This window comes from Primulina tabacum, chromosome 7 (genome assembly GCF_025594145.1).
Source record: "Primulina tabacum isolate GXHZ01 chromosome 7, ASM2559414v2, whole genome shotgun sequence".
Taxonomy (NCBI): domain Eukaryota; kingdom Viridiplantae; phylum Streptophyta; class Magnoliopsida; order Lamiales; family Gesneriaceae; genus Primulina; species Primulina tabacum.
Window position 1 is genome coordinate 35,466,698 of NC_134556.1, and position 22,151 is coordinate 35,488,848.

Here is a 22,151-nt window from a genome sequence, read left to right on the forward strand (position 1 = left end):
ATGTATTGTTTTCGAAACTGAGATGATTTAAGAGTGACGATCATATCAGTCACCCACTACAAACTCATATCAGATAAGAATAAGAAAAAGATTGAAAATGAAAAACATATCCAGTTTTGGGATGATAAAGAAAAATAAAACTGCTTTCGTTGTTTTGTTTTGTTTTTATTATATTTTCGTTTAATGAGAAAAATAGACTAATTTGAAAATTATATACTTTCGAAACTTCTTTTATAATTGTGAAACAATATCTACGTATTACACAAGTCGATTAAGAGAAAATCGTCGTGTTGGAACAATGACCAGAATAATGTGTGTGTGTGTATATATATATATATATATTGTGTGGAAGGAATAAATAAATCAGATTTTATTACAACGTGAAATAAATAATGAATTGGCGGTGCGTGGCTCCACGCGGTGCGACTCAGCCTTTCTAGCATCATTTTCCTCTGTACGCGTGTCGGCTCGTAGCTCTATATATATATTCAATGAACAAGCTCGATTAATTACCAATTTTCTCTCTGATTTACGAGCCTCGTGCAAAGATATTCTCGAAAATATTCGATAATTAATTCATTCGGCGATATCAAATCTTAATTTCAAACAAAAAAACAGATAATTAAAGGCAATACTTTTTTTTTTTTGGAAATAGCAGATTGATTTTCGTCTGAAATTCTGAATATATAAGTATAGATCGACAGGGTTTGGGATGACGATGATTGGTGAAATGGCGTGTCCTGAGGGCGGGGTAGAGGAACACGGAGAGGTGGAGGAACAGAAAATGCAGAGGAAGTATACGGTGTCGGCAGTTCCGACATTGAATGCGGCGGCGGTGGTGGGTTATGCTCTTACATCTAAGAAAATTAAGAGTTTTTTGCAGCCCAAGCTTGAACGTTTAGCAAGGCAAGTCAATTTCTTGAGTCATTTGGGATTGCTAATTATAAAACAAAATGAACGTTAATTTGCATTTTAATTTGAGTTTTTTTTTTGGCTTTCTAAATTTTGATCTTGGTAATTATTGATTCGTTCGTTCCTGTTGAAAGAGACGTGATCTTTTGCATGTGTTCCCATAAAATATGTTTATGAGTTATCTTTATAGAGTACACGTTTAAGTTATTTTGATCTGGTTTATGATTAAAGTTCACTGTGAGTTGGGTTTCTGAGATTTTGGTGGTTTGTGCTGATGTTGCTTCTGTTTTAAGTTTCTGAATGTTACTATTGGTGCGGATGTTGTTTATGGTTTTAAATTTCTGAATGTTTTGTTATTGAAAGTTCTTGTACGAATATCTTAAGCGGAAGATCCTATATTTTGTCATTGGTATTGTTAAAACAGTGTGAAAACAATCTCAAATTTACCAAACTTTTATTTTGGATAAAATGTCAGGTTTTACATCTTGATGGCATTTTTTGGTGGAGAAAATAGATTGCTATATTATATGTGGTCTGTTTTTGGTTTGATGTCTCTAATCGGTCGCCGGTGTAATGCATTTTTTCCCCTTAATTTTATCTCATGACACTACTCACTTTCTTAACTGTTGTGGAATAGCTGAAGCGCTGGATACATACTATCATTAGCTAACCATGTTTTGGTTTGAAAATACAGGAAGAAGGGAATCCTATTTGTGGCGATCGACCCAAGTAGACCCCTGTCGGATCAAGGTCCTTTCGACATTGTCTTGCATAAAGTGAGCTTTCCTATGCGCTTGTTTATTTTCGAATTGAAATTTTGCCATCATGCCTTTTTTCAGATTCTGTCCATACACTTTATCCATAAATCTTACATGCCTGAATTGTTGTGCAGTTATCAGGAAAGGAATGGCGGCACATACTTGAGGTTGGTTTCATAATGTGGTATTGTATTCTATATTTAGCTACTGTATATACCTTCAAGAAATATCATAGATGGCCGCATTTAGCTATTTAGGCAACTTCATGGCAGACATCGATGATACAAATTGGACGTAAGTTGCCAGCGAGCCACTGGCAGCCTGATGTTTTCGGCTTTAAGCTTATTATCTGAAAAATTTGCAGAGTGATTTGCTCTCTCCTCCATAGTAAATCATGACTTGATAATTGAGGTTGGAGCCTCAAGATTCCAGCTTTTAGAGGATGTTCTCCTTCAATGGAATATTTAGCTGATTTGCAGCAGGTTGATGCAAGTTGCCAGCGAGTAGCTGGCAGCCTGATGTCTTCGGCTTTAAGCTTTTTATGTGAAAAATTTGCAGAGTAATTTGCTCTCTCCTCCATAGTAAATCCTGACTTGATAATTGAGGTTGGAGCCTCAAGATTCCAGCTTTTAGAGGATGTTCTCCTTCAATGGAATATTTAGCTGATTTGCAGCAGGTTGAGGATTCCTGGTTTTATCTTTTAAGTGATTGTTTTCTTCCAGGGTTACTAGTATTGGCTACAGCTTTTTAGGAGATATATAAACAATGTGTTTCTACAGTTTTATAGTCCTTTATTATTTTGTTGTTATGGGCATTTTTTTTAAATTTAAATTCTTGATCATTTTATGCTACAAATTTTAGGTATTTGTATCTATTTCGCCAAAGCATCTGTGTTCTCGGTAAAAAATAATTTTCCCGAAATGTGGAGATGTTAACAGTTTTTCATCGCTGTCATTTGTTTAAGTGTGATTATAATTCAATTGCGGAAACATGTTAACTTTTTGTTCAGTATCTTGCAATTTAGTCTGAACCAAATGACTATATCTTTTGTTCCTGCATTAACGGAGAAAAAAATTTGCACTGAAAATTTCTAGTCGCCTTGGAGGTTTACGAAAAAGAGACGAATGATATTTGGAAACATACTTTTTTATCTTCCCGCCTATATATCATCTTACATGTTCCCATTTTGTTTTAGCATATAATTTTTGTTGGATTTTTTTGTTTCTCATTCATGATTAATCATCACTCATAGGAGACCAAGCTAGCGCTTAAGCAAATAAACCCAGCTGAATCGTCGAGCCTCGCGAACTGAAGTATGGAAGAAAGTGTCGTGGCTATAAAAAATGAAGTGTTTGTAGCTATTACTAACGTACTTACAAAAGCTGTAGTTTGCTAACTCACCTTGAATAAGCTTTCTTGGTCTTCCAACTACTTTTTCGTGATAAAAAATTGTATAATATTTTTGGTTGCACGGGAAAACTTCACCTTGTTTGAATATAAATGATCATATAAGCAGGTTGTGTTGGGCCGCCCCTCTAGTCATTATTTACCTTTGCTGTAGGATTACAGGCAGGCACATCCAGAGGTAACTGTTCTTGATCCTCCTGATGCCATCCAGCATGTTCACAATCGTCAGTCCATGCTTCAAGATGTCACTGACCTGAATCTTTCAGACCCCTATGGTAATATTTACAGATGAGCCTTTTGCTCTTTCTTTCTTGGCCTTCAATTTTTCCGTTCTTTTGGTCGAGGGGTAAGGAAATGGGCGTCAAAACAAAGTTTGATGGTTTTTTTGCAAACTTCTGGCCTTCATTAGAATTACAGCGAGTTACGCAAATAGTTAGCATTTTTAAGTGTGAGACATGAGGAAGCAATGCATGCAAACAGTGAAGAATCAAAGTAGTGGAAAATGTATCAAACAAGTTTTTGAACAGTGAACACCTAATGGACCCCAGAGTCCTTTAGAGAGGTGATAATCTATATCTTCACTGAAAATATGTGAGAAAGTGTTGTTTTTCTTACTTCAGGTTTTTGAACATCCTTATACTGGATAGTTTATGCAAATCTTTACCCATTCAAATTTTTCTGTTTAATTCTGTTTTGGATTTTACATAATCCAGAACTGTCTCCTCGCTAGAGCTTTATCATAAGGTTTTCATTTTGCTTTCAGGAACAGTTGATGTCCCTAAACAGTTAGTTATCAAGAAGGATCCATCATCCATTCCAGATGCAGTGAACAAGGCTGGTTTAAGGCTACCTATCGGTATGTTATAGTGAGTAGTGTCAGTTTTAACTTGTGCGTGAGCAATCATTTCATCAGCATCTTATTTAATTCATACTTTTGTGCAGTTTGGTTTCCATAATTGAAATCTAGTCATAATGTTGTCCTCGTTATTTCGGTTTATTTTATATCAATCTACACGTATTTCAGTGGCAAAGCCTTTGGTTGCAAAGTCTCATGAACTGTCGCTTGCCTATGATGAGAGCTCCCTCCAGAAGCTGGTACCCCCGCTTGTTTTGCAGGAATTTATTAATCATGGTGTGAGATCATAGTTCATTTTGTGGTTACTTACATACTCGATGGTTTGGATGAAAAATTACATTGCATTAGTCTTTCCTATTCAATTTTTTAGGTGGTGTACTTTTCAAAGTTTATGTTGTTGGTGAAGCTATAAAAGTTGTTAGACGTTTCTCCTTGCCTGATGTTAGTAAGCGTGAATTGTCGAAGAATTTTGGTGTGTATCACTTTCCAAGGGTATCTTGTGCTGCTGCATCTGCTGATGAAGCAGACTTAGACCCTGGTGTTGCAGGTAAGCATTTTCTCATTTGACCATTTGGGTGCCAAAATATGTTTTTTTCATGGATCTGTGAAACAATCATCCTCTTTTTAACTTAATTGATAATTAATCATTGAATGAGTTAGCGACTATGTTCTTGCTTTGTTGCTGTTTTAAATCTACTTTTTACCGAATCCTTTTTTGCTCAAAGATTACTCATCTTTAGCTTTACCTTCGTTCTGCAGAGCTTCCACCAGGCCCATTACTGGAGAGACTAGCCGGGGAGCTACGTCGCCGGCTGGTACTCCAATACACCCTTTCTTTTCAAGCAACATTGATGCAATTAACATTGAATTAATTTTTGAATCTTCATTGCTCTTGTTGGGATATTTTCTTAACAATATAGTCTTATAAATTTCGTAAGGGTCTTCACCTGTTCAACTTGGATATAATTCGAGAACATGGAACTCAAGACAGCTATTATGTGATCGACATCAACTATTTTCCAGGTATACCACAGTCGTACGCACATCCTTCATAATCTTCTTGCTAACCAATGGTAGTCCAACTACGAGTTGAGGTAGTTTGATGACAATGAAGATTGATTTCAAAGTTGGAAATAATTTTTGGTGGCTGGAAATATAGGTTAAGATATGTGCAAGGGATTGCAACTTCTATTGTTCTTACATATGTATCATTTGCAGGATATGGGAAAATGCCTGAATATGAGCATATATTTACGGATTTTCTTCTGGACTTGGTGCGAAGAAAATAGGAAGTTAAGGCTGGCCAAAGGGGTGCAATGCAACTGCTGATTGAGCCCGTGGTTACAAAATGTGATGCATCAATAGAACTTCGGAATCAACTGGAGAGAATGGACGACACTGGGAAGCGTGGTTCTTGTGTTGTGGCGCCACAAGTGCCTAGTGTTGTGCATCGAAGGTGCAGAAATATGACTCAGATTCTTTGCGAAAAAAGTCCAGTTCTCGACGCTGTAAAACCATTTTTGTTCGAAGATTTGTCACATCTCATTGCAGTTTGATGTCCAGACAGAAGCATGTGAAATTCAGAGGATGTTCTGCTGTTGATCTATTCTCTATGTAAAAGGTTCCTGAATCACAATCTTTTGATCTTTTCTCTTGGTAAAAATTTTTACTTGGCGAAGGCTTTTTTTTTTATCCATTTCGAAGTTCGAATTCCAACTCAATCGAATTTAATTATCATGTTCTGTTTCAAATGTTTTGAATTGAAATTCTAACTCATCTAGTTTCTAGAATAGTGATAAAATGATATTAAAATATTGAAATTCATGTACGGTTCACGAAACATCCAACAAAATAGTTGGACTTGGTGCTCTGTTTTGATTCAAAACATAATAATTCCATAAAATATGTTCATGAATAAGGTTGAAAAATAAAAAAAAATTATTGTTCCACATATTAATTTTATTTGATGATTTTTTTACCGATTTGACTCATATCAAAAGTATTAATCAAATACAGACCTAGTTAATATGTACTACCATTCAGATCAAGTCTTACTAAAATCAGATTTCCTTTTCAAGTCACATGTCCATAAACTTTCGTTTTTCCCCCTTTTTTCATGTTCGTTTCCATGTATTTGATCTCCTTTGCTCTTACTGTATCTACCCAAAAGAGAAATTTTGCCATGTTTCCCCAGAGAGGCGTGCTGGAGTAGAAGACTGCTTTATGACGAGCTTTCCTTCCTGTTTCCTATAATCTTAGGATATTTTCAACCTTATAACACGTATTAACTCATATTTCTTTTTTCGCTCGTTTTAATTGTACTTATAATTAATTTAACAACTATTTTTTAGTTGATGTAATCATAAAACTATATATTTTACTCGCACCCCATTCGTTCCGTTCGTAACAACCTAATTAGTTCTCCGGATGAAATACATTAAACATTCCGTCTTTTCAACCCAACACCTTATAATAAATTGGATCGGATTTTGATGTTTTTTTCTTATGCGGTACCTCGAAGTTGATGTGGGCGTGAAAACACATAAGAACCAAATATTAAACAAAAAAATTGTAAGGTTATTAAATCTTTTCCAGTTTCCTGCAGCATTTGGTTATTCAGTTTGAAAAAAGGGAATTTGTTATACTTGTTTAGAAAAATTCGAAGTCCTAACTTGTAATCGAAAATTAACCCTAATTTTCTACAAATAAACAGATAGCTACAGAGAAAATTCTCCTATAGTTTAAGCAGGTAAAGCGATGACGATGAGTAAAAATGAACAAAAACTTGGTTTATCAGATCCAAAAAAAGGTCACATGGCAGATTCAATTGGACTTGACTTGAGCATCGATAAACAAAAAAGGCGCAGATAATTAGAATTACTCTGACGGAGCAGGCTGCGGCGGAGAAGCGGCGTCGCCGGAAACGAGAGTCCATTCGGGAGGGAGAGCAGGAAGCGGAGGGTAAACGGCGGGACCACGTCGTATATCCCAAGGCTGAGACTTTCGAGGACGCGTCTTCATGTGATGCTTGGTAGCCTTCTTCTGTGGCCTAGACGAACACTCTACCACCGATCCGCAGCCGCCGCAAAACACCACTGTCTCTGGCGGTGGCAGTTGCTTGACGGGGACCACGCCGCCGCCGCCGCGGCGAAGGGGAAGGGGGACCTCCAATCGCGTACCGAATATGGCTGAGACTGACATTCTTTCGCGTGAGTTTTGGGAGCAGAGCAGGAAGATAAGAAGAGTAGCTGCTTGCTTCGGGAAAGCGTCGCCGTACAGTTTATTATCCACACCATCCTACGGTCAGCAAAATAACTTTTAAATTATATGAATAAATTAATAATTAAATTTGAATGTTATAAATAGACAATTAGATTCATAATATTTTTTATTTATTACATATACTATCAAAATAACAAAAATTAAATAAATTTTATAATACACATTCAACCAAATAGAGTAATTCTATGCAATCTACGAAATCACATATGAAAGACAATATTCAATAGATGAGAATTTATAAAATAAATGTATATATATAAAAACGTATGAATCGGGTACATGTTACTCGACTTAAACATGTTCAATTATAAAAATTGAATGTCCATTATCCTATCCACACCTATGTAATATCAGCCAAGAGACATAGACGAGTTGGTAAGGTTTAGGGTGACATGAGTTCATACTCTTCGACGTCGTAGAATCGATTCTCGTGTAGAGCACATTTCTCACTAAATATTTTGAGGTATACTCTGAGAGTCTGTGTTTATTCTTTTCTTTCGGATCTCTGCTTATTCGTGCACACCCTCGATTTAGTTTGACGTTTAAGTCAAGAGGCATCTTACTCTTACATAAACGAGCTGTCCACTCCAAGAAACAACCCACAAATACGTCGTTTCTATATATTATAATAAATTCAAAAAAAAATTAATATTAAATATATTAATATTTTTTTTATAAGATAACAAATTTTCTCGATTTCCATTTTGATTAAAAGATTAACTATTTGTTTCATAAATTGTTGAGATGATATTAATTTACATTATATTCTCAAAATATTAGCGAAAAGAATGCAAAATTGGAACCACGAGAGTGGAAAGGACCACCGAAGACTAAAGCAATTAAAAGAACGATTTTGTAAAGCCTCGATTAAGATTTCTATGCTCCAGAAGAAATTTCTCCAGAATTTCTTTATCGGCTGAAATTGGCATATTTATCAAAAATATTTATCCCAATCTTATCTTAGTGAACAAAAAAGAGTTGACTCTAAATTCATATAAAAGTACAGAGTATGTTTTTTGTAAGACGATTTCACGAATTTTTATCTGTGAGACGTGTCATCCTTATCGATGTTCAGAATGAAAAGTAATACTTTTTCATGAATAACCCAAATAAAAGATCTGTCTCACAAAATACGATCTATGAGATCGTTTACACAAATTTTTGCCAAAAATATATTATTTCATTTATAATTTTTTTTAGAGAAAATTCATAAGACGGTCTTCTAAGTTGACGAATGGCTTATTTTAAATTTTGATATTTTAAGTAATTTTTTTTCTTTTGATCTATTTTAATAAAGTGTTGATGTGATGTAAAGTCAAACATGTCAATTTTTTTTTTTTTTTTATGATTGTTATGTTAGTATTTCCGAATTAGCTTCAACATTTTGGGAAAACCAGACCAAATGCCAAAAAAAATACTTAAGTTTTGCGAGGACAAAAACCCAGTTTCAACAAGTTAGTTAACAAAAAAATTAGGTAACAAAATTGGCTTTTTTTTATATAAAATAAAGTCGAAACCCGCAGCAATTACTTTTTCGCATAGCAAAAACTTGTGTGAGACGGTATCACAGATCGTATTTTGTGAAACAGATCTCTTATTTGCGTCATCCATAAAAAATATTACTTTTTATATTAAGACTATTATTTTTTATTGTGAATATCGATAGGATTGACTCGTCTCACAGATAAAAAATTCGTGAGACCGTCTCACAAGAGACCTACTCTTTCCGTATTGGGTAAACCCATGAGTTATTGCAGTAGCTTAAAAACCATGCTAATCAGATAAACCGAAACACATGAACTAGCACAATAGTCTGTAAATCACGTAAATATTGAAACGAAAATCAAATTCATAACCATTAATCATATATTTAAATATTTCACCCACTCATTTCTGATTTTGGCTATTTCTAATTTACTGATGTCTCTTCCAACAAACCAAGGTGGACTGGAATATCACAATTTCGAGGCAGGATATACATCCGGGCTGGAACAGGGTGATGACTACAGTTCAAATTTTGTGGACTTCATAATGAATTTAAGCCACCAACCAAGTTTTTCAGTTCACGAAATATCAAGAAAGCTAGCGGGAATCACAACCCCACCAAGAATAGTTCTTTCAAGCGACGAGTATCTTACCTAAATTCCCCGAAAGCCAGCATGCTTCCTTCCTACCAACCTCAGATAAAAATGGTAACAAACACAATCTATCAAACAAAAATCACACAAATTCAACATTAAATAACAAAAAGAATGAGGCAATTCAACGTCTCATTTCAAGATTCATGTACAACTACAAGGACCATGATAACAAGGTAAAAAGGAAATATTACATTATCACAGATTAATTTATCATATGCAACTTGTGCCACGACATGATCGCTGGTTTAGAGATGAGTTCATCAGACCTGGAGACCAGGTACATCAAAGGTTTTCCTTTTCAGGTGGTGGGCTACTTCCTCAACTGCTGCTAGACAGTGATCCGAATGCTGATCAAGGGCTATTATCCTGGCTCTCTAAGAGGTCTAATGATTTGGCATTCTTGGATTCGAGAGAGCTGTTGTTTGTGGTATTCAATGCCTCTCCAAGGGGTCCCCCTTCCCACGATATCGGAATCCAGTTGGCTTGGATTCGCTTTTCTTCCGTACGAGGAGTACTAATCTTGCCAAAGCCTAAGCCCATTCGGTTAGCTTGAAGCTCATTCTTCGATGGAGACAAAGTAGGAGACACGAAGTCTGAGGTCACAACTGGGATAGAAATCGAGAGCTGTGTTCCATCTGGTTGAAGATCAAGGTGATCAGGCCAAGAAAAGGTAGAACGCTGTTCTGAACGGTCTTTCGGCCAGTTATTTATGAACTGCTGAAGCGGATTTTTAGATTTGTTTTCTTGATCTTTGATGTCGTCTGAAGTACTGTGGTTTCCACAATTGACAATTGGCGAACCCCTGTCTAAAGGGTTGAGTAAAGAGTCTGAAGAGACTAATCCGAACTCTGATCGAGGAGAGGATTCGTCGAACCGGTTTTCCTTAAGATTTGTTCCTGAAGTTGCCATGGAGAGGATGGTCGTATGTCGATTCACCCTTTTCGTATTATCCTTCTGAGGAACACATCTGAGAGTAAAAACAATTGAAGGTGTTACAGAATTATCATATCTACTAAGTTGTAACGGCGCATTGACAAATCTTTTGGATCCTACATTCTATGGCAGCACAAGTTACAATAGAATGAAAGTTAGGAAGCAACAATTGCTTCCATTACTATATATGTTTGTCGATATGACACCACGATCAAAACATAATGCTTAGCTGTCTGCAGAGTTTTAAAAAAAAAATTTGAGTTTCACGCTTACCACCGGATTTGTTCGACAGACTTCTTTTTGTTTAACAAGTGAGTTAAGTGAATATGTTTTTTTCCTAAGCGAAGGAAAGTTCCTCAATCCCAGCTGTGGTCATACACGATAAGGCAGGTAACACCATGTGAAACCATAGAGCTCACCTGTTAACATTGATACTGGGTATTCCGAGCTCCAAGCTGTGGACTTCTTGGCTGTGTGAGAAGCAGAGAGCGTTGGATGCAGAGCCGGCAGGAACCGCGGGCGCAGGCTTTGAGGAATCGTTGGGCGCCACGGCGGAATGGCCGGATTGGCCTTCCACAGGCTTTCTTGAACGGTGGCGGCCTCTGTTCACATGCCGTTCACAGTATTTCTGGTCAGCAACAGCATCCCTGGCGCACCGCCATTTCTTCCCGTCCGTCCTACGGCACCGCCCCGGCTCAGGATCAGTGCTGGAGAATCCCAGATGAAAGCCACCCCATCCAACTGCCCATTTTTCAATAAAGAAACCATTTCACAACTAAATTAAAACATCACATTTTCTAAACAGTTGGGAAAAAGCAGGAAATTTACTCACAAGCACTGGGTTTAAAGCCAGAAAAAGGAGAAAAACCAGCAGATTCCAAAGCTTTTCTGATGGGAATCAGAAGACAAGAAGGTACAGGAACATTTGAAGTGATATATTTGTAGATCAAAGCTTGGTGTTCTAGCTCAATCCATTGTGATGGAGTAAGAAAAGAGCCTCTCACACCTGCAAAAACCATTTAGAAGAATGAGTAATGAAAATGTTGGCAAAAAATACCTTTTCTTGGGTAAAAAAATCTCCTAAAATTTCGAGAAAACGGAAGCATTTTGGGGGCGTATCTGTTCTTTCCACCCACATGACAAGCCCATTTAACCAGAACAGCAAAAACAAATCTTTGCCACTGTTGACAAAAGTCGCAAATTCTTTACTCTTCTTAACTAACCCCCGTTTTTGCACAAATTTCAGATGAGCTTGCACTGACCTGTGTTCTTGCTAAAGGGACTTGATATACTTTGAAGATAAGGCCAAGTTACAGCCTGTGAATTTGGGGAAGAGAAACTGAGCATTTGCTGCTGCCCTTCAATGCCGCTATTAGAAGTTTCGTTCAATTTAAACTCCCTGAAGACATCTTCATTTAATGTCCTCTCTTGCTTCACAAATCCAGATCCACACCATTTAAGCTTTTTCGACTCGGCGCCATTTGCTGAAGCGAAGCTGCTATTTTTAATGTTCGAGTACGTCAAGTTATCTAATCTTGTAACACCAAAATCCATTAAGAAACGCAGCAACCAGATGGATTTCGTTCACTCAGTTAAAATGGACTAAAGGGTTAGCAAAAATGGCGACCATAGATTCGTTCGTTCGTTGGATAATAGACCATATTTTGAGCTCGGAAATGTTGCTCCGTTTTTGGCCAAGCAGAGTTGGAAAAGGGACGTATTAGAGGGAGAGACACCAAGGGAAGAAAGGGCTACTGTCTGTAAGGTCTGTGGCAAACTCCATGGCTGCCTCTGTCGAGTTTCTATACTCTGGACTTTTTATATCACGCATATATAAATATTGGTGTATGTATATATTTTCTAATTTAAATACATAACAATTTATATAAACGATATTTCCCAATCATATAAGCAATACTGTTGGTCACTGTTACAATAATTTATCCAGTTATTTGTCATATTATTTATTTATTTATTATATCAAAAAACAATATTATATTTTATCATCTTATTTAAATTTAATCAATCAAATCAAAAAATTATTATTATACTAATATAATAAAATATTGGTAAAAACGAGACGGTCCTACAGGGCGTATTTTGTGATACAGATCTTTTGTTTGGATTATCCATGAAAAATATTACTTTTTTATGCTAAGATTAATACTTTTTATTTTGAATATCAATAGAGTTGACCCGTCTCACAGATAAAGATTCGTGAGACCGTCTCACAAGAGACCGTTTCACACAAGTTTTTACCATTTTCGTGAGGAAGCAAGAAGAATTTTAGGGAGAACATTGAGTTTTGGAAATATTATATATAAAATTTAAAATTTAAAATGAAAGTTGGATTGATTTTCGAATTTAATTGATTTTTTATAATCCTGTCTGGTCAAGAAATGAAGAATGGGGTATTTTAATCTCCTAATCTACAGGAATTTTTAGGACAAAATTATAATATATACGTGCGTGTGTGTGTGTGTGTATATATATATATATATTAATTTAATACGATAATATATTAATATTAATATAGAATAAAATATGCGGCAAAAACTTGTGTGAGACGATCTCACGGGTCGTATTTTGTGAGACGTATCTCTTATTTGGATCATTCATAAAAAAATATGACATTTTTATGCTAAGAATATTACATTTTATTGTGAATATCGGTAGAGTTGAAACATCTCACATATAAAGATTCGTGAGACGGTCTTCATAATATACACATCAATTTTCAATAACAAGAATAATGTATATAATCAAGATTGACACATAAATCATTAGTTGCAAATTTTAAAAGTTCAAATAAGGAATCAAATCCAAACATAACCAAATAAAAAAAAACCTTAAAATGATCGATCCATTTAGAGATTTATAATTCCGAGTCGTTGATGAACTCGATTTCAATCGCTAAATTATCGATGTCTCTTTTCTTTATAACAAATTTTAATTAAATCTAACTATAAAAATATATTTATTCTATTTATAATTTTATTTATTATATTTCATGAATATTATTAGATTCACATTCCTATATTTGAATATGTGATTAAATAATGATGGTGCATTTTCTCTCGCATTGATATGCAGTGTCACAAAAAATGTGAGGTTATAAATTAAAACACCACAAGCACGTGACGTACATCACGGGCAAAATAATTCATTCTTCCAACAAAAATTTCAAAACTAGCTATGAAAATTAAATTTCATAATCAATTAAATGGAAATTTTAATTAAGAAATATTTGGGTCGATTTTCTAACGTTTGAACTTTCACCAATGTGCAACTTAAATATTATAAAATGTATTACATAACAATCGTCTTGTTTCATTTGCTCTTATAATAGATACAATTATTGTTTCTAAACAATTTCTTCTTCTTTTTTTCTGAATAAACAAATAAATCAAATCAATCTGTTTCACGTATCTTTATTCTTTCGCATGTAGTTGTATCTCTTACAACAATCTCATGTCTACAACAGTTTTTCTCTACCCCTCACTCGTCGTTGGCCGAGGTGTTTCCGTCTCAGGTCTCATTGAACACAGATACGACGAACAATGATAATTAAGAAAATTGAAAATAGTTGGATAATTGTATAGGAGTGGGATTTGGTACCAGAGGGAGGGCTGCTACTTTAATGACACCCCTCGAATTGTCTTCTCTGGAGTCGCATTTTTTCATACACGCGTGTCCGTACACAACTTTTACTTTATTTTACTTTTATTACTTATGGTTTTTATCAGCTATTTATTTTTTTTATTTTCATTTTTTACTCCAATCTATTACTTTCTTGATTCAATATTATCCATCATTTCTTTATGCTTTCACTTATCATTTTAAGTGGATTTTATGATTAAAAATATTTTGATGATGTGATCATTTATCATAGAAATTCTTATGAGATCGTCTCGTATATCAATTTTGTGATACAAATCTTTTATACAAGCCGAATTTTGCAAACGTGTTATCTTTTATGTCCAAACATATTATTTTTCACTCCGCACGAAAAATTTGTTTTTGACTATGAAATAAGTTTGGCAAAAATTTGTGTGAGACGGTCTCACGGATCGTATTTTGTGAGACGGATCTCTTATTTGGATCATTAATGAAAAAAATTACTTTTTATGCTAAGAGTATTACTTTTTACTGTGAATATCGGTAGGATTGACCCGTTTCACAGATAAAGATTTGTGAGATCGTCTCACAAGAGACCTACTCAATAGATTTTAATGTTAAAAGATGAAGAGTTTTTTTTGGGGAAGTTGGTGAAAAATCACCAATCAAAACATTTCTTGGGGTTCACTCTCTACCCACAAAATTGTGGTACTATGTCATACAAAATGTGGTACACTTCATGTGAAAATGTGATACTAAAAAAGTATCCAGAGACTGAACACAAAAAAAATCGACGACCGAAGACCGAAAGGCCAATTTCCTTTTTTTTTTATCTGACAGAAAAATGTTCCTTTTACCATATAAGTGGAAGTTAGCTTTGACATAAATTATATACAAAATGTAAGTTCTATCACATCAGCTTGGAATCCAAAAGTGTGCGCGAATAATGAAACAGCAGGAGACGAATAGAGCTAAAGAGTCTGATATGGACGTGTCGGGTACGATGGCCCCAGACTGAATTACTCGGTTGATTTGATTTAATTTAATTCATACAAAGTTATTATTATTTATAAAAATTATTCTTTTTTATTATAAATACTGATCATATCAATTTTTATATATATATATACATACATACACAAATACATGAGACTGTCTCGTAACAAACTTATTTAAAAATTAATTAAAGTTTATTTATTAATTAAAATATTTGATAAAAAAATTAAATTTCAAATTTATGTCTAAATATTATTTCACGTACTTTTTTTTAACATTTTGTTAAAAATAATTAAATGCTCCAAAATTATAATGAATGGGGTTGGCTTCCCATTTGCCGACAGGGATGTGTTGGGACCCAATCCAGCTTTGAAATAGCTTCACGTGCCTCCATCCTAACATCAACTTTAATTTGTGTACCCCACTCCTATTTTGATATTTTTGAAATTATTGAATTGTTAATTTTTTTAAATATCAAAATGTATATTTTTAAAACAATTATTCATTAGGATTTTTCCCAAAGTTACACCACCACATTTAATATTCAACCACCTAATGATTTTTTGAATTCTATAATTGATATTTAAAATGTATTTTTTGTTATGGATATTTAAAATTAAAATAAATATTTTATATTGGTATCGAAAAGTGTTAAAATCAACAACTTTCTCCATTAAAAAGAACGATTGAAATGTGGTGCTTAGTTAATACATAGTTTAAAATATTTGTGTAATGATATAGTTTTGATCACGTGACAAACACTTTTCTTATAATTAATATTACAGTAAATGTCATATGTTTGATTCATATGAATTATGAGATGATACAATTTTTGGGATGAAATTGTTGCAAAGTGATAATTACTCTCGAAAGTTATCAAAACATAGTGTTGTGACTGATGTATATATATATATATATAATTTAAAGATATTTTAGTTGAACTGTTGTCATATTCAAATATATTTTTTGATTAACTGAAAAATGTTTTATGGTATAAAGAGTTTGGTTTATAAATATAATCAAAAGTTTCAAGATTCAATTCATATGTAATAATGAAAATTGAAATATCTTTCATCTTATCCCTCAATTAATAATAATAATAATAATTATAATAATAATAATGAGGGGACAAGAATATATTTGATCGGAAGTTCATTTTTGCAAGGATATGAATTCGAGTAAATTGTGTCCTTCAAGGTTACAATTTTTCAACGATTTTATGATATTTTGGGACGACCAATTATTGATTAGAATTCACGAACAGATAAATGATTGTAAGTTATAATTTTGGTGAAAACTAAATTTCATTATCTAATAAAAATAAAGATAAAAGAATATTAAATTTTGGAAAAAATATATATCTAAAATTATTGGGTTCTTTTATTGATACATGTTATTAGTGATATAAATGAATTGAGCTTAATAATATCAGGCTTGAACTCGGCTCGTTTAAGATATATATAGGCTCGAACTCGGCTCGTTAATATGTCGTTAATATGTCGTTTATCATGTTTAACGAGTTTGGCTTGTTAAACAAGCTTGTTTTCGAGCTTGTTAAACAAGATTATCGGCTCATTTAAATATATATGTTACGACCAAGCTCACTTGTGATATTGTCCGCTTTGGCGCGAGGCCTCACAGCTTTAAAACGCGTCACAAGGGGTTGCTACACGCTCATTTAAATGCCCAACATGTCTCCCGTGGTTTAGCGATGTGGGATTTCGCCTAAGGGCCTTCTCATCCCCCTTTTCGGGACTCAGCGTCCTCGCTGAGGTTTGCCCCGCCATCTCAAACCCACGCGGAGTCGCTCTGATACCAAATGTGACGGCCCATCCCACTTGTGATATTGTCCGCTTTAGTCCGAGGCTTCACGGGTTTAAAACGTGATACGAAACCTCGTACGAATGAAAAGCAAGCACGAATATTGAAATCGCACCCTCAATTCAATAATGAACAAGAATCGATTATGTTATCCCGATCTTTTGAAACAAGTAACGATTTGTGATATTCACCTCTAAGTGATTATAACTTAGCAACAAATATCAACGATAATAACAATCGAATTTGAAACGAACCTTCAAAGAACTTGTTTTGACAATCCGTGCGAAAAACAATCGACAAACGCCACAAAGATACAATCTTTGATAAGTTTGATTTGTGTTGAAGATCAAAGCAAAATGCCTTGAATATTGAGAGAAACCTCCAATAATATGTTGAAAGTCTGAAATTATTTTGTTCATGGTCTGATACAATGCATAAATAATCAATAAAGCATGAAAAAGTAATGTAAAAAAGCTTAATTAAGATAACTAGCAAATTTGACACGGAAGTGAAGACCGCAGGGTGCGGTGATGATTCGACCGCGGGTGCGGTGCAGCTTCGGGAATTTTTTTTTAAATTCGATTATCATGGACCGCGGGTGCGGTCCCAGTTTTAGCGCGGGTGCGCTGGACCTTCGGCAATTGCACTTGAATAACATTCCAAAGACCTCCAATATTATTCCCATGATTCTCAACCTCCTCTAATTTAGTCACCCAATTTGTAGATCCTCCTTGATGGTTCATCATGAGTCCTTGAAGTGCTTCTTTAAACTTCTTGCTACGTCCCCTCGTTATAGGTCCTTCGGGCAACTCCAACGACTCTCATGCTTTCTTTGGTGCTTGATCAACCACGTTTGCATCATTCTCCCCTTCTTGAAAATGATTTGCCCTCAAATCTTGATCATCTCCTACATCAAACAACGAAAGATCACTACCATCAAAAGTAGAACTGACATTGTACTCACCTGGTAGGTCTAATTTGTAGGCATTGTCGTTGATCTTTTCAAGCACTTGAAATGGTCCATCACCCCTAGGTAAGAGTTTCAAACGTCGCTTTTTTGGAAATCTTTCCTTTCTTAAGTGCAACCACACCCAATCTCCCTTTTCAAAAACCATCTTTTTCCTCCCCTTGTTGGCTTGCTTCGTAAATTGTAAATTCTTCTTCTCGATGTTATTCTTGACCTTCTCATGCAAACTTCTAACGAATTCAGCTTTCTTCTTGCCATCCATGTTCAACCTTTCACTCACACGCAAAGACATCAAATCCAAAGGAATTAAAGGATTAAAACCATAAACAATCTCAAATGATGAATAATTCGTAGTAGAATGCACGCTACGGTTATAAGCAAACTCAACAAATGACAAACATTCTTCCCAATTTTTCAAGTTCTTTTTGAGCATAGCACGCAAAAGTGTCCCTAGAGTTCTATTAACAACTTCAGTTTGTCCATCCGTTTGAGGATGACATGTAGTAGAAAACAACAGTTTTGTGCCAAGTTTAGCCCACAAAGTTTTCCAAAAGTAACTCAAAAATTTAACATCACGGTCAGATAAAATAGTCCTAGGCATACTATGTAACCTAACGACTTCCTTGAAGAACAAATCCGCAATATTTTATGCATCATCGGTTTTATGACAAGCAATAAAATGTGTCATATTAAAGAATCTATCAACAACAACAAATATTGAATCCCTCCCCTTCTTAGTCCTTGGTAAACCTAAAACAAAATCCATAGAAATATCAATCCAAGATTCACTAAGAACAGGAAGTGGTGTATACAATCCATGTGGTTGTGTTCTAGACTTAGCTTGTCTACAAATAATGCATTTTTCACAAACACGTTCAACATCACGTTTCATATGTGGCCAATAAAAATGCTCATGCAAACAACTCAAAGTTTTAGCCACACCAAAGTGTCCCATCAAACCACCACCATGTGTCTCCCTCACAAGTAATTCACGAATTGATGACTTAGGAATGCACAATCTATCTTCTCTAAATAAATACCCATTATGCAAATAAAATTTATCATGTGGACCATGCATACATGTTTCAAATACTTCCTTAAAATCCTCATCCATCGCATACAATTCTTTCACATGTTCAAATCCCAAGATTTTTGAATCCAAGGAAGAGATTAGTACGTATCTCCGTGATAGTGCGTCGGCCACTACATTATCCTTACCTTGTTTGTACTTGATTATATAGGGAAATGTTCCTATGAATGCCACCCACTTAGCATGCCGCTTGTTCACTTTCTGTTGTCCCCTAAGGTACTTTAGAGACTCATGATCCGTATGGATCACAAATTCCTTAGGTCTCAAGTAGTGTTGCCATATCTCCAAAGTCCTCACAAGCGCGTACAACTCCTTGTCATACGTTGGATAGTTCAGCGCTGCTCCATTGAGTTTCTCACTAAAGTACGACACTGGTCATCCTCCTTGCATCAAAACTCCTCCAATACCTACACCTGAGGCATCACATTCAATTTCAAAAGTATTAGAAAAATCAGGTAAAACAAGTAAAGGCGCATTAATTAATTTTTGTTTGATAATATTAAAAGACTTCTCTTGTTCCTCGCCCCAATGAAATGGAACGTTTTTCTTAATCACCGCCGTCATCGGTGCCGCCAGTGTGCTAAAATCTTTTACAAACCTCCTATAGAAGCTTGCTAGACCATGAAAGCTTCGAACTTGACTAACATTAGCAGGCGTTGGCTAATCTCGAATAGCACTTATCTTGTCCTCATCCACTTGTATCCCCTGTGAACTTACCACAAAACCAAGAAAGACAATTTTGCTTGTACAAAAATCACATTTCTTAAGATTATCATATAAATGTTCATCCCTAAGTGTGATCAGTACAAATCTCAAATGCTTAACATGCTCTTCTAAATCTTTGCTATACACAAGAATATCATCAAAATAAACAACAACAAATTTCCCTATGTAAGCAAGCAAAACATGATTCATCAACCTCATAAAGGTACTAGGAGCATTAGTTAAGCCAAAAGGCATGACCATCCACTCATATAACCCATATTTGGTTTTAAATGCCGTTTTCAACTCATCACCTTCCCTCATTCTAATTTGGTGATAACCACTTTTTAAATCAATCTTACTAAAAATACATGCACCATGCAACTCATCTAACATATCATCTAGTCTAGGTATGGGATGCCTATACTTGATGGTTATATTATTGATTGCCCTACAATCTACACACATTCGCCATGATCCATCTTTCTTAGGAACCAATAAAACAGGTACAGCACAAGGAGACATGGACTCACGCACAAAACCCTTATCTAACAATTCACTTACCTGTCGCTGAAGCTCCTTAGTCTCATCCGGATTGCTTCTATAAGCTGGACGATTTGGCAATGCACTTCCGGGCACAAAATCAATTTGGTGCTCAATCCCCCTCAATGGTGGTATTCCTTGAGGTAGCTCCTCCGGAAATATATAATCAAACTCCTACAAAAGGGAAACAACAATGCTCGGAAGATTTTCGGCTATATCACTTGTGTTAAAGAGAATCTCTCTGTAAAGAATCAACACAAGTGTATCATGTATGTGCAACAATTGTTTCATATCACTCTTTTGGGCCATATATGTTTTCTTTTTGACCTCTTTCCTCTCATTTTCTTTTCCCTCTTTTTTTATCTCTATGGTCATCTCATCATTTTTTTATCACTTATTTTTTTGACCATATCTTTTTCTTGTTTGTTTAAGGCCACCTCACTTTTCTTTTCACTCTTTTTTCGGGCTCATCTCTTTTTTTCTTTTGTCGTTGGTCTTCCATGATTTGTTTTGGGGACAAAGGAAGTAAAACAATGGGTTCTTTCTTGAGTACAAAAGAATATCTATTTTTAAACCCATCATAGTGTCACTTGCGTATCATATTGCCATGGTCTCCCTAACAAAATATGACAAGCATGCATTGGCACCACATCACATAACACCTCATCAATATACTTCCCAATCGAAAACGCAACCAAGACTTGTTTGTTCACTTTCACTTCAGCACATTCATTCAACCACTGTAGCCTATATGGTTGAGGATGTTTCAAAGTAGGCAAGCTCAATTTTTCAACCATCTCAAAACTAGCAACATTGGTACAACTTCCTCCATCTATAATAAGATTGCAAACCTTGCCATTGACAAAACACCTAGTATGGAATAAGTTTTCCCTTTGGTTAGTTTCTTCTTCCTTGACTTGGGTACTCATTATACGCCTAGTCAATAATGCTTCCCCCACAACTGCCTCATATCCCTCATCAGGATCCTCTAATGCAGGCATCTCATCTTCATCCTCTCCATCATCTCCCTCACTATGAGATTCATACTCCCCATAATTATTCAACACCATCACCTTTTTATTGAGACATTGGCTAGCAATATGACCAACTCCTTGACACCTAAAACATTTAATATCTCTAGAACGATTAATAGGAGTTTCAGGTTTACCTTGCACTCCCTGCTTAGGCGCCTCCTGTTTAATGTCAACTTTGGGTTTGACCACTACCTTGCTTTCTTCACGTTTAACAACGTTGGAACGCCAAAGTGTTGATGTATTCCCATATTGTGTGGTACGGCCAACTCTTCTCCTCTTGAGTTGTTGCTCCACTTTTATCGGCATCTGCACCATTTCATCTAGATCCAAGTAATGTCTAAGCTCCACTTGGTCTTGAATTTCCCTGTTCAAACCACACAGAAAACGAGCCATAGTAGCCTCACTATCCTCATCTATATTTGTTCTAATCATGACTACCTTCAACTCTTTATAGTAGTCCTCAACACTCTTCATACCCTGTCTCAAAGTTTGTAACTTCTTAAACATTTCTCTATAGTAGTGATTTGGTACAAACCTCTTCCTCATTACGCTCTTCATCTCAGCCCAAGTTTCTATAGGCCTGTCATTGCATCTTCTCTTAGTGGTTACTAATTGATTCTACCAAATAAGTGCATAATCAACAAACTCAATCACGGCCAACCTAACCTTTTTGAGTTCAGAATAATGGTGACAATCAAACACAAATTCAACTCGCTTTTCCCATTCTAAATAAGCCTCTGGATCCGACTTACCATGGAACGACGGAATTTTCATCTTAATGCTACCTATGTTATTATCTTCCTTATTACCATCATCGTACCTACCCTGTAAGGCTTCTCTTCTTCCCCTACCAAATCCTCTACCTCTTTCGCTCCTACCCCAGTTCTCGTTTTGACTATCCTCTTCTACTCCTAATTCATAATCATCCTCTTCTTCTTCGACTGTACCCAAACCTTTAGGTTTAGATTTATTTTCACTAGTGCTAACTTCAAGCCTATCTAACCTCTCATATAAAGAATCCAATTCGGCCCTCATCATTCTACTAAAATGCCCAAATAACGCCTCCATTTGAACCTTAGACAACCCCTGGT

The 22,151-nt window shown here is 35.4% G+C and overlaps 3 protein-coding genes across 5 annotated transcripts; 1 reads left to right on the top strand and 2 right to left on the bottom strand.

Moving 5' to 3' along the window:
* The first annotated feature begins 496 nt into the window (after positions 1–496).
* Positions 497–5,611, top strand: LOC142551488 (inositol-tetrakisphosphate 1-kinase 3-like). 2 transcript variants are annotated; one of them, XM_075660755.1, is made up of 10 exons: positions 497–910; positions 1,611–1,688; positions 1,805–1,837; positions 3,232–3,352; positions 3,841–3,933; positions 4,102–4,209; positions 4,304–4,480; positions 4,693–4,748; positions 4,872–4,956; positions 5,152–5,611. In XM_075660755.1, exons 1-10 carry the CDS (start codon positions 713–715, stop codon positions 5,220–5,222), a joined length of 1,020 nt encoding a protein of 339 aa, XP_075516870.1. In that variant the 5' UTR covers positions 497–712; the 3' UTR covers positions 5,223–5,611. The 2 variants fall into 2 exon arrangements, with proteins under 2 accessions (XP_075516870.1, XP_075516871.1); XM_075660756.1 differs by lacking the exons at positions 497–910; positions 1,611–1,688; positions 1,805–1,837 and adding an exon at positions 1,927–2,346.
* Positions 5,612–6,810: 1,199 nt separating this feature from the next.
* LOC142550715 (large ribosomal subunit protein cL38) lies at positions 6,811–7,134 on the bottom strand. Its single transcript, XM_075659793.1, has one exon. The coding sequence runs from the start codon at positions 7,132–7,134 to the stop codon at positions 6,811–6,813; it is 324 nt and encodes a 107-aa protein (XP_075515908.1).
* A 2,290-nt stretch (positions 7,135–9,424) lies between these two features.
* Positions 9,425–12,122, bottom strand: LOC142551490 (growth-regulating factor 6-like). Of its 2 annotated transcripts, none has more exons than XM_075660757.1 (4): positions 11,552–12,122; positions 11,122–11,295; positions 10,709–11,030; positions 9,425–10,323 (listed from the first exon to the last, which is right to left on the bottom strand). In XM_075660757.1, the coding sequence occupies exons 1-4, from the start codon at positions 11,841–11,843 to the stop codon at positions 9,708–9,710; spliced, it is 1,404 nt and encodes a 467-aa protein (XP_075516872.1). In that variant the 5' UTR covers positions 11,844–12,122; the 3' UTR covers positions 9,425–9,707. The 2 variants fall into 2 exon arrangements, with proteins under 2 accessions (XP_075516872.1, XP_075516873.1); XM_075660758.1 differs by having other exon boundaries at positions 11,122–11,470; positions 11,552–11,685.
* Between the last annotated feature and the right edge of the window lie 10,029 nt (positions 12,123–22,151).

Coding starts and splice junctions, on each gene's coding strand:
- LOC142551488 (XM_075660755.1), top strand. CDS start 713: ATGACGATGATTGGTGAAATGGCGTGTCCTGAGGGCGGGGTAGAGGAA. Junction 911..1,610: donor TTGAACGTTTAGCAAGGCAA/GTCAATTTCTTG, acceptor AAATACAGGAAG/AAGGGAATCCTATTTGTGGC. Junction 4,957..5,151: donor CGACATCAACTATTTTCCAG/GTATACCACAGT, acceptor TATCATTTGCAG/GATATGGGAAAATGCCTGAA.
- LOC142550715 (XM_075659793.1), bottom strand. CDS start 7,134: ATGTCAGTCTCAGCCATATTCGGTACGCGATTGGAGGTCCCCCTTCCC.
- LOC142551490 (XM_075660757.1), bottom strand. CDS start 11,843: ATGGATTTTGGTGTTACAAGATTAGATAACTTGACGTACTCGAACATT. Junction 11,296..11,551: donor TCCCTTTAGCAAGAACACAG/GTCAGTGCAAGC, acceptor TGGTTTTTGCAG/GTGTGAGAGGCTCTTTTCTT. Junction 10,324..10,708: donor CCCAGTATCAATGTTAACAG/GTGAGCTCTATG, acceptor TTTTACTCTCAG/ATGTGTTCCTCAGAAGGATA.